Source organism: Semicossyphus pulcher, unplaced genomic scaffold (genome assembly GCF_022749685.1).
Source record: "Semicossyphus pulcher isolate SPU_LCO1_2020_fin unplaced genomic scaffold, fSemPul1.0.p SCAF_24, whole genome shotgun sequence".
Lineage (NCBI taxonomy): Eukaryota > Metazoa > Chordata > Actinopteri > Labriformes > Labridae > Semicossyphus > Semicossyphus pulcher.
The window spans coordinates 6,577,501-6,592,707 of record NW_027211698.1 but is presented as its reverse complement, the minus strand read 5'-3'; the positions used below and the strand labels follow the sequence as shown (position 1 = coordinate 6,592,707).

The window sequence follows — 15,207 nt, the reverse complement described above, 5'->3', positions numbered from 1 at the left end:
AGGACAAACACTTCAACACTGGTGTTAAATTATCACGTTTATTTAGCAGTTGTATAAAAATATATGTGGCCCTGCCTCCGTCACAGAGCTGCGGTTAGAACACGACCGCAGCGTCTTCACTGACATTTTTTGAGCTGTAAAAAGTGCAAAAGGCTGAAATGTGAAGATAAAAGAGATTTACAGATGTCTTCTTGCTCCGTCATAAGTTAGAGGAACCTGCTGCTGAACATGTAAAACAAAATGTGCAGAAACATGAAGAATAAAACTGTTTGATAACATCTTAAATTAGGACACTTGAATTTCTCCCAGCAGCTTCCTCCTCTGGTCAAACAAGCCGTGATTCATCAATAAAGGTCACTGAAGAACACCACGTGACCAGCAGCAGATTATTTGGTCAAAAAGGATCAATCACACATCCCTGAAACATGTTCTGTCGGTGATCGATGTGAAGATACAGTGCGGAGGTTTCCAGCTGAGGTTTGGTGTACGCCAGGCTCCGCCCTCCTGTCGTCTGTCAGTCATACAGTGCGTCAGTCCTGTCAGGCGAGCAGCAGAGCTCTGCTGTGATTGGTCGCTGCTCCTCGCTCGTGTCCGACCAGAAGTCTGGGTTGTCATGGTACCACTTCACTGCGAGACCAAACACACGGGTGAGAAACACACCACATGGAGATAGCTGCGTGCGTGTGTGTGTGCGTGCGTACCAGTGTGTCTGAGGCCTTCGGTCCAGGTCACCTGAGCCTTCCAGCCGAGCTGCTGCAGCTTCTCACAGCTGATGGGGTACCGGAGGTCGACCCGCGGCCTGCAGAGGTCAAAGGTCAGAGTCTGACAGGAAGTGTAATAAAGGAACACTAATGTTCCTGTCAAAGTGTTATCAGTGCTTTTATTAATGTGAGATTTAAGCAATAAATGTTAGCAGAAAAAAAAACTTTAATCCTCTGACAAAGAAAAAAAAACATTTGACAAAATAAAAATAAACTCGTTTTTCTGTGAAATGAAAGAGGAAACATTTGGAGATAAAATCAGACTTTAAAGTTCCGTCTGTTAATTTTAATGTCTGATTTATTTGTTGGTTTATTTCAGACGTTCAAACTCGGATCAGAGATTTAACAAAACAACTTGTTCGATTCAATGAGACTATCAGAAGCTTCACAGTTTCTGTCACTGTTATAACCTCACAGGTACAGCAGGTGTTCTCACCTGTCGGGTACAAACTCCAGCCAGTCGTCCACCTCAGAGTCTGCAACGTTCTTCACCTGAAACAAATTCAATCAGAGTTATTGATCACGTCTCCTTCAGTCCCCTAACTCTGTATCTCTTAAACACACCATCTTCACCAGCTCTTGGGCCAGGTGCATGATGGGAATCTCACAGCTGGTTCCCACGTTGTAGATTTCTCCCACAATCCCTTTCTCCAGGAGCAGCAGGAAAGCGGCGACGGCGTCGTCCACAAACAGGAAGTGGCGAGATTTGGGGAGCGTTCCCTGGATGGTGCTGAGGAGGAGAAACGTTTTACTGTCTCTGAAGGTCGAGCGACAGGTTAGAGATATTTCAAAATAAAAGGCTGACTAACCACTTCCTGTTGCTCTGTAAGAGGGAGAGAAACCTGGGGATGACCTGAAAGAAGATGAGCAGCAGGTGAGTCCAATCAGGTGAGTGTCAGTCAGACGGTTTAAAGGTTCACAGCTTCAACTTTAAATAATTCAACATTCTCGGATATTAAATGAAACGTCGGCAAGAATAAAAACTTGATATTCTCTGAGATCAAAGCGAAACATTTACACTTTAATGAGGCAGAAACACTAAATTATTTAATTAATTAAGTAGGTAAAAAAACATCTTATAAACTTTAAAGTTGAAAATTAAAAGTTTGTTTAGTCTCTGAAATAAAGTCACAAATTTATGACTCTAAAACCTTTTGTCCTCAGCGTTTAAATCCTTAATGACTTCAGACAAATACATCTCTTTTGTCTTCATGAATGTCTCGTCTTTCCTCCCTCTTTACCTACGACTTCCCAACACGCTCTGTTTCCACCTGTTTGTAACTCCGCCTCCTGACAGAGCAGGTACTTTCTTTAGTAATATGTGAAATAAACAGACATGATGAGAGGGTTAGTGGATGTGTGAGACCTTCTCAGTGAACTGTCGGGGTCCGTAGATGTTGTTGCTCCGGGTGATGATGACGGGGAACTGAAGAGACACGAAGAGAGCAGATTAATCATCTTTATCAATACTTAAACTGTGTCTGCAGACTGGATTTAAACCAGGTTTACATTGTAAGTATCCTCCCTCTGACGTGAACCATCAAACTGTAATGACGCAGAAGATCTTTGTTGTTTAAACGTGCAGAAACCAACATGGCCGCTGCTCCAGCAATCTGTTTTTTAATGCATTTCAGGGCTATCTCCATTATGAAATCTGTATCCAATTATTCCTTGAGTCAAATCAACAAGCGCAGTGATACACCCGATGATATTTAGTGTTCATGCTTTTTGTGAAAGCCACAAATCTTCAGTTTAACTTCCAAAAAGATGAAAAACAACTCACATTTGAGCAGCTTAAAGTCGGGATTGCTTCTGTGTTGGCTTTAAATATGATTAAATTACTGTCATTTGTTAATGTGTGTGTGTGTGTGTGTGTGTGTGTGTGCGCGCACCTTGTATCTGTCCCAGTACGCGGTGACCTGGATCTCTGCAGCAGCTTTGGTAGCAGAGTACGGGTTGTTGGGCCTCAGCGGGCTCCTCTCATCAAAGCCCTTGCAGAGAACAAACAGTAAACTCCCAGAATCCTTCACTGCAGCGTAACTGAAACAGGAAGTGTTGCGCGGTACCTGTCCCAGGCCGGCCCCGTACACCTCGTCCGTGCTGACGTAGATGAAGCGGTGCAGCCGGTGAGGAGCCTGATGAGCGGCCGACAGTAAGACTCTGGTGCCCTCGATGTTCACGCGCTGGAAGCTGGACGGAGACTCAAACGACGACTCTGACGACACAACGACAGAACCAGGTAGACGTAAGTGTAACCCAAGTGACCAAAGGACCCTGACACGTCCTGAAGGTGTCAGTATTTGACTCTTAAACACAAAATAGTTGATCAGTCACAGTGTCCAGTAGTTAAAGAGGTGAAACCTGCTAATTATTAAGAAATATATCTGCTGCTCACCGACGTGTGTTTTTGCCGCCAGGTGAAAAACAACATCGACGTTCTGAGTGCTGAAGATGTGATTCAGCAGGCGAGAGTTACACACATCCCCCTGATCAGGAGAAGAGGACATCGAAATATTAAGAGTACTAAAACAAACCTTGTTTATGCTCTGTTACATTTATCAGCCGCTCTCACCCTGATGAACGTGTAGTTTGTTCTGTCCTCCACGCTCTGCAGACTGCGCCGGCTGCAGCAGTAATCCAGCTGAGAGAGAGACGAACACAACAACCTGTCTCTAGCTACAGTTTCAGACGAGGATTTACATCATCAGTGAAAACTTACGACATCCAGGTTGATGATCCTCCAGTCGGGATGTCTGTGGACCAGTGAACACACCAGGTGAGAGCCACTAGAGGGAGACAGAGAGACAACAGGGAGGAACTGCTTATTAATATTATGTTGTTCCATGTAACTGCAGACAGCATCACATCCCTCCTGTGTTAGACTACATGATTAAATCTGCTCACTGTGACACAGACATTAAATATGTTGACATCGTAGCTCAGTGTTTCCTGAAGCTCAACATGATGTCCTCAGAGTGTCAAACATCTGTGACAATATTCACATTTAACAAACTACTATTGATTGAACTGATTAATGGTTGCAGCTCAAACACATGTGGGTCTGTAAGAGGTGAAGCCTGAGAGGTCCAGCTGTGCAGAAATATTGTATTTTTACTGCACATTTATCACACAGCTTCAGTTCATGTACAAAAAATACAGATTCATTAGAGTTAGGGTCAGTATGATCAATAAGTATTACTCTGCGATATGAAAAGTAAAATAAAACATGTATATAAATGGATTAAATGCACATACAACAGCTGCATAACGCATGAATAATACCATTATAAGAACTTTAACTTGTGGTAATTAAAGAACACTTTGGTGCTCGTACTTTAAGTAAAGTAACACGTCAGTGTTGCAGTATTTCGACATTATTATTGTGTCATCAGTACTTTAACCGGTCGTGTGTTGTTGCCTCGTGAATCTCAATTATAAGCTGGTAATAAATACAGTTAATCAGATCTTTGTTATCTGTTTGTATTGATTTATTAAACCCACATGAATCCGGATCCTCCAGTCACCAGAACCGTCCTGTTAAAGTCCATTCTCATCATCACAGCACCGGAAGCTGTCACATTAAGAACAGTTAAATACAGCTACGACATGTTAACTGTTCATAAAGTCCGTTACGTAGCCTGTTAGCTAACCAGCTAGCTAACCGCCTGTGAGAGCAGAAGTACATGTAACGCGGCAGCTCTTCTCAACACAGTAGATACATTGTAAGATGTGCGACAGTCATCGGCTGCTTTACGGCAGTGTTGACACGTTGAAAATGGGCGGAAACTTTATCACAGAACACACAGGTATCTGCTCTCTGATTGGCTGTCATGTATGACGTAGTGAAAGACCCATTCTGTGATTTGGTGAATCACAAATCAATCAAGCTGTCAACAGTGCCGACTTGGCAAGGTGGCAACGTCAAGTTAGCTAATATCCTCATGCTACGTCCGGTTGACTTTACAAAATAAGAGTGTTTTGTTACCATATTTGGTGATTTACTACCTGTGCTCTTTAACATAGTTATAATCTGATTTGATGAAGCTGTTCTCTTTTTAACCATAAGCCCACTGAGATCATTTTCTCCTGTTATCCAAAGTGACGCACAACGTTAGCGGTTGGACCTGAGTTCAGAAACACTTTACTTCCGGTCTCATCCTGGCTAACTTTGGATGACTTGCTGCAGCTCCTAGTTTACTTCTGGCTTCGTGGCTCATTGAATTCATGAGCTAATGTTTATTAGTGAATAAAACATGTCGTGTATGCTGGTTTCGGTTGTGGCCGTGGTGCTGCTCAGCTCGGAGGTTTGGGGTAAGACTGTGACCGGACTGTTTCAGAGCGACGCCGCGAGGCAGCAGAGTGGACAGTTCATCACTACATTCATGTACCAAGGTAACGATGCTGAGCTGCTGTCTGTGTGAGCTCAGCAGTTATTGTTAACGTGGCGTGATGATGTGTTGTCACGTTTCATCAGGTTATATCTGCTCTGATAATCACTTTAAATAACCATCCGCTGTGTGTCTGTGCACATCAGGGAACTATTTCATCCAGCGGCATCACATTCTTTAATAAGGCTGTATGTGAGTGATCCACGACACTTTGTATGTGTTTGAGATTAAACCTACAGACCTGCCTCTTGTTGTCGCTCCATGAAGCTCGTTCAGAGCTCAGTGGGCTGGGAGCTTCAGATGTGGGGCTCAGGAGCACGTCAGCAGGCTGGGATCTCTGCAGGAGCTAATGTGCAGCCTAGGAAATTATTTGGTCTCCCAGGAGATCAGAGAGGAGTCAAGACATGTCCCCATTTAACCAGAAAGCGCTGTTACATCACTCTCTTCAAAGACACCAGACTCCATTGAGAAAAACAGTAATTTTACCTCTCAGAACACATGAGCTGCTGTTCTACTGCTGCCATGATCTGTTTATTTGTTAGTGTTGTTGTGTGTTACACGAACATTGTGTTGGATCTGAACTAACAATTTAAAACACCAGAGTCTCCAACAAACCAACCAATCAAATGAGCAGTAGAGCAGCCGCTCCTGTCTCCTGTGAGGTAAAATCACTGTTTTTATCAATGGAGTCTGGTGTGTTTGCAGAGAGTAACAAAGAGGTCTATCTCTGTAGGGATCCTTTCTGTAATGTTGTCACACACTTAGAATAACAATCTGAGCCTGTCAGTGGAAACAACAAGAACTTTTAGTGGACGCACTTTGATCCATCAAGGATTATGTTGCAGCCATTACAGCCTGTTTCACTGCTGCAGGCTGAATACATCTACTGGAGACATTCACACACTGTTTGTCATTTAGAGCATGAACATATGGAGGAAACTCAATAGGATCTTTCAAATCAGTCTGCACTTACATGACCATTATATAATGAGGTTATTGTTGGTACTGTCTGCAGGTGATAACGGCCTGCTGGTGTGCCGGCTGGAGAACTCTGCGCTGGCTGCAGAGAAGGAGTCCAGACTGCTGCTGTACCAAGACCTGGACTCAGACATGGACAACCTGAGCTGCTCGCAGAGGCTGGCTCGAGCTCAGTTCAGCAGTAAGACCCTGATCTGTGATCTGTGTTCCTCCACACGGCCCGCCTCCTCCTCTCACTGTGTCTCCTCTCCCTGTTTCAGTCTCCCTTAGTCAAGACGAACACAACCAGACCATCCCCCGGCAGTCGTCCCCCACAGCCTGGCAGGCTCTGTACGCTGACAGGTACACATGCCAGGTAACCATGCCCCCCAAACACACACACTCATGGACAACAGGAACAAAGAGTTTAACACTTTAAAGCAGCAGCTTCAGTGTTTATGTTCATCCTGACAGCAGAGGTGACATCTCATTCTTCCTCCTTACTTCCTGTTTGTCTCTGTTCACTTCCTGTCTGTCCCTGCAGGAGGGCTCAGTGATACCTGCTCACGCTGACCTCACCTTCACCGTCCTGCTGTTTAACCCCGACTCTGCCGGGAATCCTCTGGAGCACTTCAGTGCAGAGGAGGCAGGTCAGACCTCCCAAACACACGCACGCACACACACACACACACGTACACACACACACACACACACACACACACTCAGACTCAGGTAAACCCGCCCTGTGTTCTGTCTCCCAGGTCTCCTGAGTTTCTACTTCCTGCTGCTGCTGTCCTACTTCATCGCCTGCTGCATCTACGTGCAGCCGCTGCTGCAGGCTCTGAGGAAGGGCGGGCCCATGCACACCGTCCTCAAGGTGCTCACCACGGCGCTCGCCTTACAGGGCTGCTCCGCCCTCTGTAACTACGTCCACCTGGCCAGGTATGCATTGTAAAAGGAGGAGTATAGGTATTTAATCAAACTTTTATTTCATGCACTCGTTTTGAGTCTTGGATTTTCCTTTCCTTCCTTCCTGTCTGTCAGTCGTGTGTGTTGTGCTTGACCCCGACCGTGACCTCCTGCACACATTAAATCTACTTACTCTCCGTGTGTATGTAAAGTGATGCCCTGCTGTTTGTCTGGCAGGTACTCCAGAGATGGTGTCGGGATTCCTCTGATGGGCAGCCTGGCAGAGTGTACGTTCCTCTTTCTTTCCCCACCTGTTCCCCCACCTGAGGCTTGTTTCAGTTCTCATGTACTTCAGTTTCCCCTCTCTCTGCAGGCTTGGACATGGTGTCTCAGGTGTCCATGCTCTACATGTTGCTCAGTCTGTGTCTCGGCTGGACTCTGAGCCGCGGCAGGAAGCCTCAGTCCAGACCGCTGCAGTGGGAGCGCTCGCCCGCGTCTACGGCAGTCGCTGTGGGCGGAGTCATCACACAGGTACGCAGACTTAAACTGAAACATTTTCAGGAACAGGATTTAAAGAAAAGTGATCAAGTTTTACACTTCTTGTTTCAGCAAACATCCACATAATTATAGAGTAAAATGAGCCATCAAGGAGATAAATGAAAAAACATGAACTAGATTATTTAAGCACCAATTCAGGTGAGGTCAGGTCATGAAGAAGAAGCAGAGTGTGTAGAAAAGCTACATGGTTACCCTGCGTGCCCGGCTGTGTTTCAGGGCGTGCTGCTGCTGTGGGAGCAGTTTTCCGAGGCGGAGAGGGAGCACCACAGCTTCCACGCCCAGCAGAGCGTGGCCGGCCTGCTCCTCATGGCTCTGAGGGTGGTCCTGACCCTGCTGCTGGCCTCCGTCCTCTACCAGATCATCTCCACCGAGAGGAGCACGCTGAAGAGGGACTTCTACCTGTGCTTCACTAAGGTGCTCTCACAGACACGTATAGATCCTCTGTGCTGAAACATTCACTGCAGCTCACCCTCTGCTCCTCCTTTTCTGCAGGGCTGCTTCCTGTGGTTCCTCTGCCACCCCGTCCTCTTCCTCATGTCGACCATCTTTAACGAGCACCAGAGGGAGAAGGTTTGAACACACTGACAAAGCCTTTGACCTGTTTTAAATAACTCTCTGCTTTATATCAGGACAAACCTGCTCTTTAAGTTTGATTCAAACACCTGTCAATCAATGAATGGTACAAACTCTTAAAGAAACAGTACGTCTTGTCTGGATTACTCTGGTTCAGTTAAACGTTTCATACAGTCCTCCTCCTTCTCCTCCTCCTCCTCTCTGCAGGTGGTGACCATCGGTGTGATCCTCTGTCAGTCCATCTCCATGGTCATCCTCTACCAGCTGTTCCTGTCTCGCTCTCTCTACTGGGAGGTGTCCTCTCTGTCCTCGGTGTCTCTGCCCCTCACCATGTCCAGGAGCAACACCAGGGGGCGCTACTAAGCTCAAACAGTGCCATGGTTTCTCTGATGGAGGGTTCACGACGTCAGGAGGAGGAGGAGGTCCTCCTGAGCAGCGGCACTGCAGGACGTGTCGTGTTTCAGAGAGCAGGAAGCAAAGACAAGAGAATTTTAGAGGATAAGACAAAAACAAGGTGACGTCTGGAAGAGAGGAGACACTGGGGTCAACTCAAACAGGACATTAAGAAGCATGTGCAGAGGATGATGATGTTAGGAATAACACCTGAGTCATGATTTAAACTCACCTGCAGACAGCGCTGAGCATAAAGACGTTTCTCTGGACTTCAGGGACACAAAAGAGGAGCAGAGAAGTTTGTGGTGTCCTGGGAAACTTCTGTTCATGAGCTGTGAGCTTTGATAATCACTCGGACAGGAGTCACAGGTAACAAAGAACAGAGGACAATCACAGCTCTGATATAAAGTCAGAGAGGAGAGCAGCCTGCTCATTAAACAGATTAAATCACCAAAGAGACATGTGACACTATCACTAACAAAGATGAGAGCAGCTCTGTCTTCTGTTGCTTCTGTCTGGATAATGAAAACACACTACACAAACTGACAGCAGGCTTTATTTATTCATCGTGTATTTATTCACAAACTGCCGCTCATTAATACTTTGAATTTCATTCATTAAAGATAAACATGAATGTACATCAAGCCCACACGCACACTGAAAGCTGAATTTATTAGCTTTTCAGGTACAGCCACATGAGCTTTAACTTCATTTACTCTTTAAGATGTGGTTAAGAGCTTTGGAAAGAAAGTAGAGCTTGTTTAAAAGGCTCACTGTAGAGTTACATTTAAATCAGTGGTTCCTTCATGTAAAGGTTCTTTGTGGGGTAATTATCATGTATCAATCTATTTTTATTGCAGATGAGTTATGATTAAAATGTTTGAAAATAACTTGGGACCTAAAATCCTCAGTTTGACTGTTTCTCTCCTCAGTACACGTTAGCTAACGTTAGCTTACAGAGAGCTAACAAAGACAAAACGACAGGAGCAGTTTTATCTAATGAAGCCCAGTAATGAAGAAAGGCAACATGACGACCTTCAGAGGAACACTGGAGACCAGCCAAGGATTCAATTTATGGAGGGACCCTTTGTTTGGTTTAGTTAGCTAACGTTAGCTTGCGCGCTAACACAGACATTGTGTTAGCTAGCTAGTTTTGAAAAACATACTTTCTGGAAGGAATTAATCAGTGAATGGTTTCAGTCAGACATTTGCTGGTTCCAGAAGCTTTTATCTGTGATGTTGACAGAAAGTCTGTGTTCTGACTGTTAGCTAGACAAGAGGAGACGTCACTTTGAGCTAATATAAGGAGCATTTTTCACAATTCAAGGTCTCAAATGCACATTTATGTTTAACTTGTTTACAACATAAATATTCAGTGATAAACACTAATGCAGAGTGAGGATATTTACAGCCCACAGACATTGTTTTTCTTGATTTATATTTTTATTAAAATTATCCTGTTTGACACACTGAGCTCTATTACAACATTATACTTGAATATGAATAGAATCTGCTGCACACTTTATTTTGACCCGTGATGACAACATTATTCTAATTTGAAAATGACACAATAAGAGGACTTGTTTTCATCGTGTGCTCCTTAGACTGTTTGGCTCTGTACAGTCCTTCCTGTTGTTTGCATTGGTCACACTCCAGTTTTAATATAGTTATTATGTATTTATTTTAAGCGCAGCCTGTGAAAATGTGGGAGCTGTGATTATTACAACTGTAATAAAATACTTTGAAATAAACACTGTCCTTTAATAATAGAACATGATCACTGTAGTCAAAGAGCCATTTATTTATTATTATTATGAATAATATTATTATTGTATCAGTAAGTTTTGTTTGGATAAAAATGTGGTGTTTATCTTTTAGACTTAAAAATAATGTGCTTACAATTTACTTTGTAAAATGTATCAAATAGGAGACTTGAAACTGATGTATGTTGTTATAGTAGTTCTCTGAACTTTTCCCATTCGTTCCAATACTATGTCGTAGTTCTTGTCACTATGGATGTAATATATTTTTGGCCACAAGGAGGATTTTGGGGGCGCTGTTTCACCCGTTTGGAAGGGAGACCCCATATCTCGACTCTGTCGAAAAGTCAATTTTATCAAAAGTCTGTCAGTTTTTCAATAAGTTAATTAAAAGTCCAAGTTATGTTCGGAAACCTGTTTAATGATAGTTTAAATAAAGTTGTATCAGGTTCGAACTTTGTTGTGTCAGCTGACGTAGCAAGCTCCTACATTAAAGACAGGTAACGTTGTTTTTACAGTATGTCAGGATTAACAGTACTGTAAGCTTTTTTTTTTTTATCGAGCACATCTGGAAAAGCGGTCAATCAGGTTTTTGATAGTGATACACTAGCAAATTATTCTCGGCCCCTTCTGAGATGTTGAGTTTGGTTAGTCCTGGACCCGGACCCGAACCCGAACCCGAACCCACCACTTTTCAATGTACTTCTCAGCGCAAGGTCAGACTTCTGCACCTGTCCGCGGCCAAATTTTGCGAAGAAAGCGTACGTTAAATATGGATGTTAAACCTTCCAAATAAAAGTCAAACATCGTCACGAACAGGATTCGAACCTGTGCGGGGAAACCCCATTGGATTTCGAGTCCAACGCCTTAACCTCTCGGCCACCGTGACTACGCATGCCTAATACTGTGTCAAAGTTATTAATAAATTTGATAAGGGAAGATAGCGGATCATTGTAATGTTTTATTACAAATATGGCAACTTCGTACATCGACAAAGAATGAAGCTATGTTGCCAGATACAGCGGTAATTTCACCCGCTAGCAGAAGCAGACCCTCTGTTAGCAAACCGAGCTAGCATAAATTAGCCTTAGCATACACCGTTTTGGTTAGCCATGTGTTCGGTTCGTTTGAAGTCAAACGTTTATAAAGTTACTGTTTGTTGGACAGTTTAGCTAGCAGCGTTAAAAAGTGGAGTTATTGAATTTGATTACGGCTGCAAAAAACCCGACTCCAAACAAGTAGTGATTTTAACACACACACACACACACAGCGTCACTCCTTCACGTTCAGTATTTAGTGGTTGTTTTATTTTTTAGTTTACAGGAAGTCTTCTTCTTTTGAGGTTAGCAAAATTGTGTTATGTTTATCGCCACCTGCAAACCAGACAAGGATGTTTTTCTTTTTAACAAATATTAATTAAGTAAACGAAGCCTCGCCGTTACTAACCAACATCTAACCAGTACCAGAGGAATACAATGTGAAGACTGAATACAAAATTAAAAAAAGGAAAAAACAAAGACAAATAAATAGCTGTCTGCCTGCCTGCCTGCCTGTTTGTCTAATGTTTAGATAATCTGACTTATATGAATCTGAGCTAATACAACACTCTTTGCCAGTAAGTATATTGATAATGCATTATTAATATGGCAATAGCTATTTTGTATCATGTGTTTCCATCTTCACTATGCTAGAACCGTCCAGCAGCTGCTAGCTGGTCAAGTGTGATGATGCATTCAGGTTCAATGGGAATACTCGCAAATACATATCAAAATGTTTTTCAAAAAAAACATTTTGAGAATGAATTATCTAAAAATACACAGTTCATCCCGTAATTATATATATATATATATATATATATATATATATATATATATATATATATATATATATTCTCAGGTTATTTACTAAAAACTTAAAGCAGAACAATTTCAATCTCTAACCTGCCCCACAATCTACAAATGCAGCACTGACTACGTCAAACAGAGTCTGATTTCTGATTGGCAGGTTACTGAAAGCCCCGCCTCCTCCAGAGGACATTAATATCTGTTACTGTGACCGGTACAAGAAAGTTCACCACGGCAAGAAGCGAAAATGATCAACTGGAAGGTAAATCAGCGCTAATTTCCTATTCTATATACATTAATACATGTTTTGCTATCAGCACGTTAGCTGTTTCGAATGCAGTTCTCAAGTTTAGCTTTGCTTCTAGTATCATAATGCTAAGGTTGCTAATGCCGAGCAAGTTTGTGTGTCTCGCGTTATCTCGTTGAGCTACACGGTCAATCAAAGCTCGGGTTAAACGATGTTTGTTCCTGTCACATGTGTCTGCTGGATGATGTCAAAACATGGACACTTTATTAATAAAGACGCTCCGCCTATAAAAACTCTTAGAGTAACCCTTATGTAACATTAACAACAACATCAAATACACGGGCTAAATACTGGAATAGATCACACCTGGTTGACTGGATTTGTGCCGAATTACAGCTTGTTCTGTTAATGTTTAAAAAATGTCTTGTTGTCATTCATGCGGTTGTAAGTTTTGGTCATTACGTGATGCAACATGGAAACTGTCAGATATTTGAATGAAGTTTGGGCAGCACATGGCTTGCAGCTGCTTCTCTATTTCACCTTCTCCCTCCTCTGTGACCAAATTAACTCCCACCTCCCTTTTGGACAGCTGAGGCCTGTGGGGGACACGAGGAGGAGGAGGGAGGGGAGATCCTTGACTGTTCCAGAGCTTTCTCTCATTTACTACTCTATTATCCTCAGGCTCTGGACAATGTCCCCGTACTGCTGTACATCCTGGCCCTGAAGACGCTGCTGCTGTGCTTGGCCTTCGCGGGGGTGAAGATCTACCAGAGTAAGAAGGCAGACGAGGCCCTGAAGAGGCAGCAGGCGGAGAGGAGGAGGCTCGCCCAGCAGACGCAGGAGCTCATAGACAACAAGAAGGACGACTGAGACCAAGAACTATCCGGTAAAACAGAATTAAACCATATATATGTGAAGGTTTCTCAGACGCTGTTCAGTGGACAAGAGCTGCTAATGTTTATAAGTTAGGATTTCTTCGGTGTTCATCGTTTTCAAGGTTTTTAACAGGAGACGGATTATCCACAGAAGTCTCCTCTTTTCTAAAGAGAACAAACCTGGTGATTAAAATAGTTAAAAACACTGAATAAAGTTGTTTCACATTAAACATCAATGTTTCTTTGATGCTCTTTGGTTTGACTTCACGAGCTGTGGCTTCAAAGTGTCAGCTTGAAATGTTTTACTGTCTGACGTGAAAGTGAAAAACTGCCCTCTGACTGACTGTCACACTGAAACCATATGTACTAAAACATGTCAAAAGTTTGAGATGAATCAGCCAGATCACCTGTAGCAGTTATCACAGGTGCATTATCATCCAAAAGATGGAGTCACATCAGCTTCATTTATACATTTATTTATGTATACAAACCCTTCATCCTTATGTTTATTTGGATAAGATAAAAAATATTCCTGATGTTGTCGTTTCTGATAAACACCCACTGATCCATAAGTAGAGAACAGAGTGTAAAATAAATAAATAAAATAAATAACTCTGAGCACTGCATGCTGCCATGTGTGTGTGTTTGAAGGACCCATAACTCACAGAGTTAAACAGATTATTGATCTGGTGTCGACTTCTCTGTCCTGCAGGGAAACATGTTACTGACCCGAGCATCGAGACACTTCCTCTAAACATGAGCCGGACTGCTTCCTGCCTGTCAGGAGTCTGTGCTTCGGCTCCAGGACCGTCCACCATGTCGGTTTATATATTTATATCTGTGTAAATGAAACAAGCTTTTATACACAATGACGAGGGATCCTGAAGAGAGACTCAGATGAGTTCAGCTTCAGTTCTTACACACTGTTAATGTTCTGTCGGCCATCTTCCAAATCACAACTGTGCAAGGCTTTAAGAAGTTTCAGCATTTTTCTATGAATACAGCGTTTTATTTATTGTGTCAGAGTCCTTGTAAGTTCCTCTTTGTGCCTCATATTTCTATTTCTATTAAATTGTTCCACAGCGTTCGATGTGCTCTCTTCATTTCCTGAAACACTTCACTTAATGTCTGTTTCATACTTAAACAGAGTCAGTGATCCTGCTCTAATGATGGTCCATGCTGTAATATAATACTGTGTTTCCACAGTGTGAGCACTGCCCCAACATCACATGCTCACCTTTCTGTGTGTTTTAATTCTCTGAAACGTCCTCATGCTTTGACAGGTTTAAGTCAGGATTTAATGTGCATCACATTCTTAGTGTCCTTTACTTCCGTCTCTTATGTTTCCTGCTTTTAATTTGACTATAATTTGTACCTTTGCTGTGTTGACTTGTACCTGAACACCTCGTCTAACCTGCCAGTGTTTGTTCTCCTTCTTTAACTGTTTGAAGGAGAGCACTTTGTGAACCTTGTTTTTAAAGTGCCATACAAATAAAGTTATTAATATTAAAATGCATTTATATGTGCACAGGTAATGACTGAAACTTAATCAATATAAAATAAACAAATATAACTTGGTTGGAGGCAGACTGAATGGAAAATACATGTTCCTGTGTAAAGGACCTCAATACATAGTGCAGTATGTGATTAATTCATGTGTTCATAATATGTAATTCATGGTTTTATTTTGATATTTGTGGTTTTATTTTGATTATTTAGGTGTGGGGTGCCCCAGGGGTCAATTTTAGGTCCAATTCTTTTTAATCTTTATATGCTTCCACTTGGGGACGTCATCAGGAGGCACGGCATCAATTTTCACAGCTACGCTGATGACACGCAGCTGTACATTGCCGTGTCTCCTGATGACACAGGGCCTATTGATATCCTTTTAAACTGTATTTTAGATATTAAGTCATGGATGGCAGAGAATTTCCTACAGCTC

General features: G+C 42.7%; 3 protein-coding genes and 1 non-coding gene across 4 annotated transcripts; 2 read left to right on the top strand and 2 right to left on the bottom strand.

Annotated features, from left to right (window-relative positions):
• Positions 1-29: 29 nt before the first annotated feature.
• On the bottom strand, positions 30-4,458 carry LOC138603613 (dTDP-D-glucose 4,6-dehydratase-like). Its single transcript, XM_069675482.1, has 12 exons — positions 4,263-4,458; positions 3,481-3,547; positions 3,334-3,402; positions 3,157-3,247; positions 2,828-2,976; positions 2,654-2,752; positions 2,128-2,187; positions 1,571-1,614; positions 1,326-1,491; positions 1,198-1,253; positions 702-799; positions 30-627 (listed from the first exon to the last, which is right to left on the bottom strand). Exons 1-12 carry the CDS (start codon positions 4,316-4,318, stop codon positions 515-517), a joined length of 1,068 nt encoding a protein of 355 aa, XP_069531583.1. The 5' UTR covers positions 4,319-4,458; the 3' UTR covers positions 30-514.
• Positions 4,459-4,977: 519 nt separating this feature from the next.
• Positions 4,978-10,281, top strand: gpr180 (G protein-coupled receptor 180). The gene is made up of 10 exons (XM_069675451.1): positions 4,978-5,153; positions 6,165-6,308; positions 6,388-6,482; positions 6,651-6,756; positions 6,868-7,048; positions 7,253-7,302; positions 7,389-7,546; positions 7,790-7,987; positions 8,066-8,143; positions 8,354-10,281. Exons 1-10 carry the CDS (start codon positions 5,015-5,017, stop codon positions 8,507-8,509), a joined length of 1,305 nt encoding a protein of 434 aa, XP_069531552.1. The 5' UTR covers positions 4,978-5,014; the 3' UTR covers positions 8,510-10,281.
• An 825-nt stretch (positions 10,282-11,106) lies between these two features.
• Positions 11,107-11,188, bottom strand: trnas-cga (transfer RNA serine (anticodon CGA)). Its single transcript has one exon. It is a non-coding gene; the product is annotated as a tRNA-Ser (tRNA).
• Positions 11,189-12,325: 1,137 nt separating this feature from the next.
• On the top strand, positions 12,326-14,350 carry LOC138603655 (small integral membrane protein 11-like). The gene is made up of 3 exons (XM_069675531.1): positions 12,326-12,405; positions 13,072-13,276; positions 13,978-14,350. The coding sequence occupies exons 1-2, from the start codon at positions 12,391-12,393 to the stop codon at positions 13,258-13,260; spliced, it is 204 nt and encodes a 67-aa protein (XP_069531632.1). The 5' UTR covers positions 12,326-12,390; the 3' UTR covers positions 13,261-13,276; positions 13,978-14,350.
• The last annotated feature ends 857 nt before the right edge of the window (positions 14,351-15,207 follow it).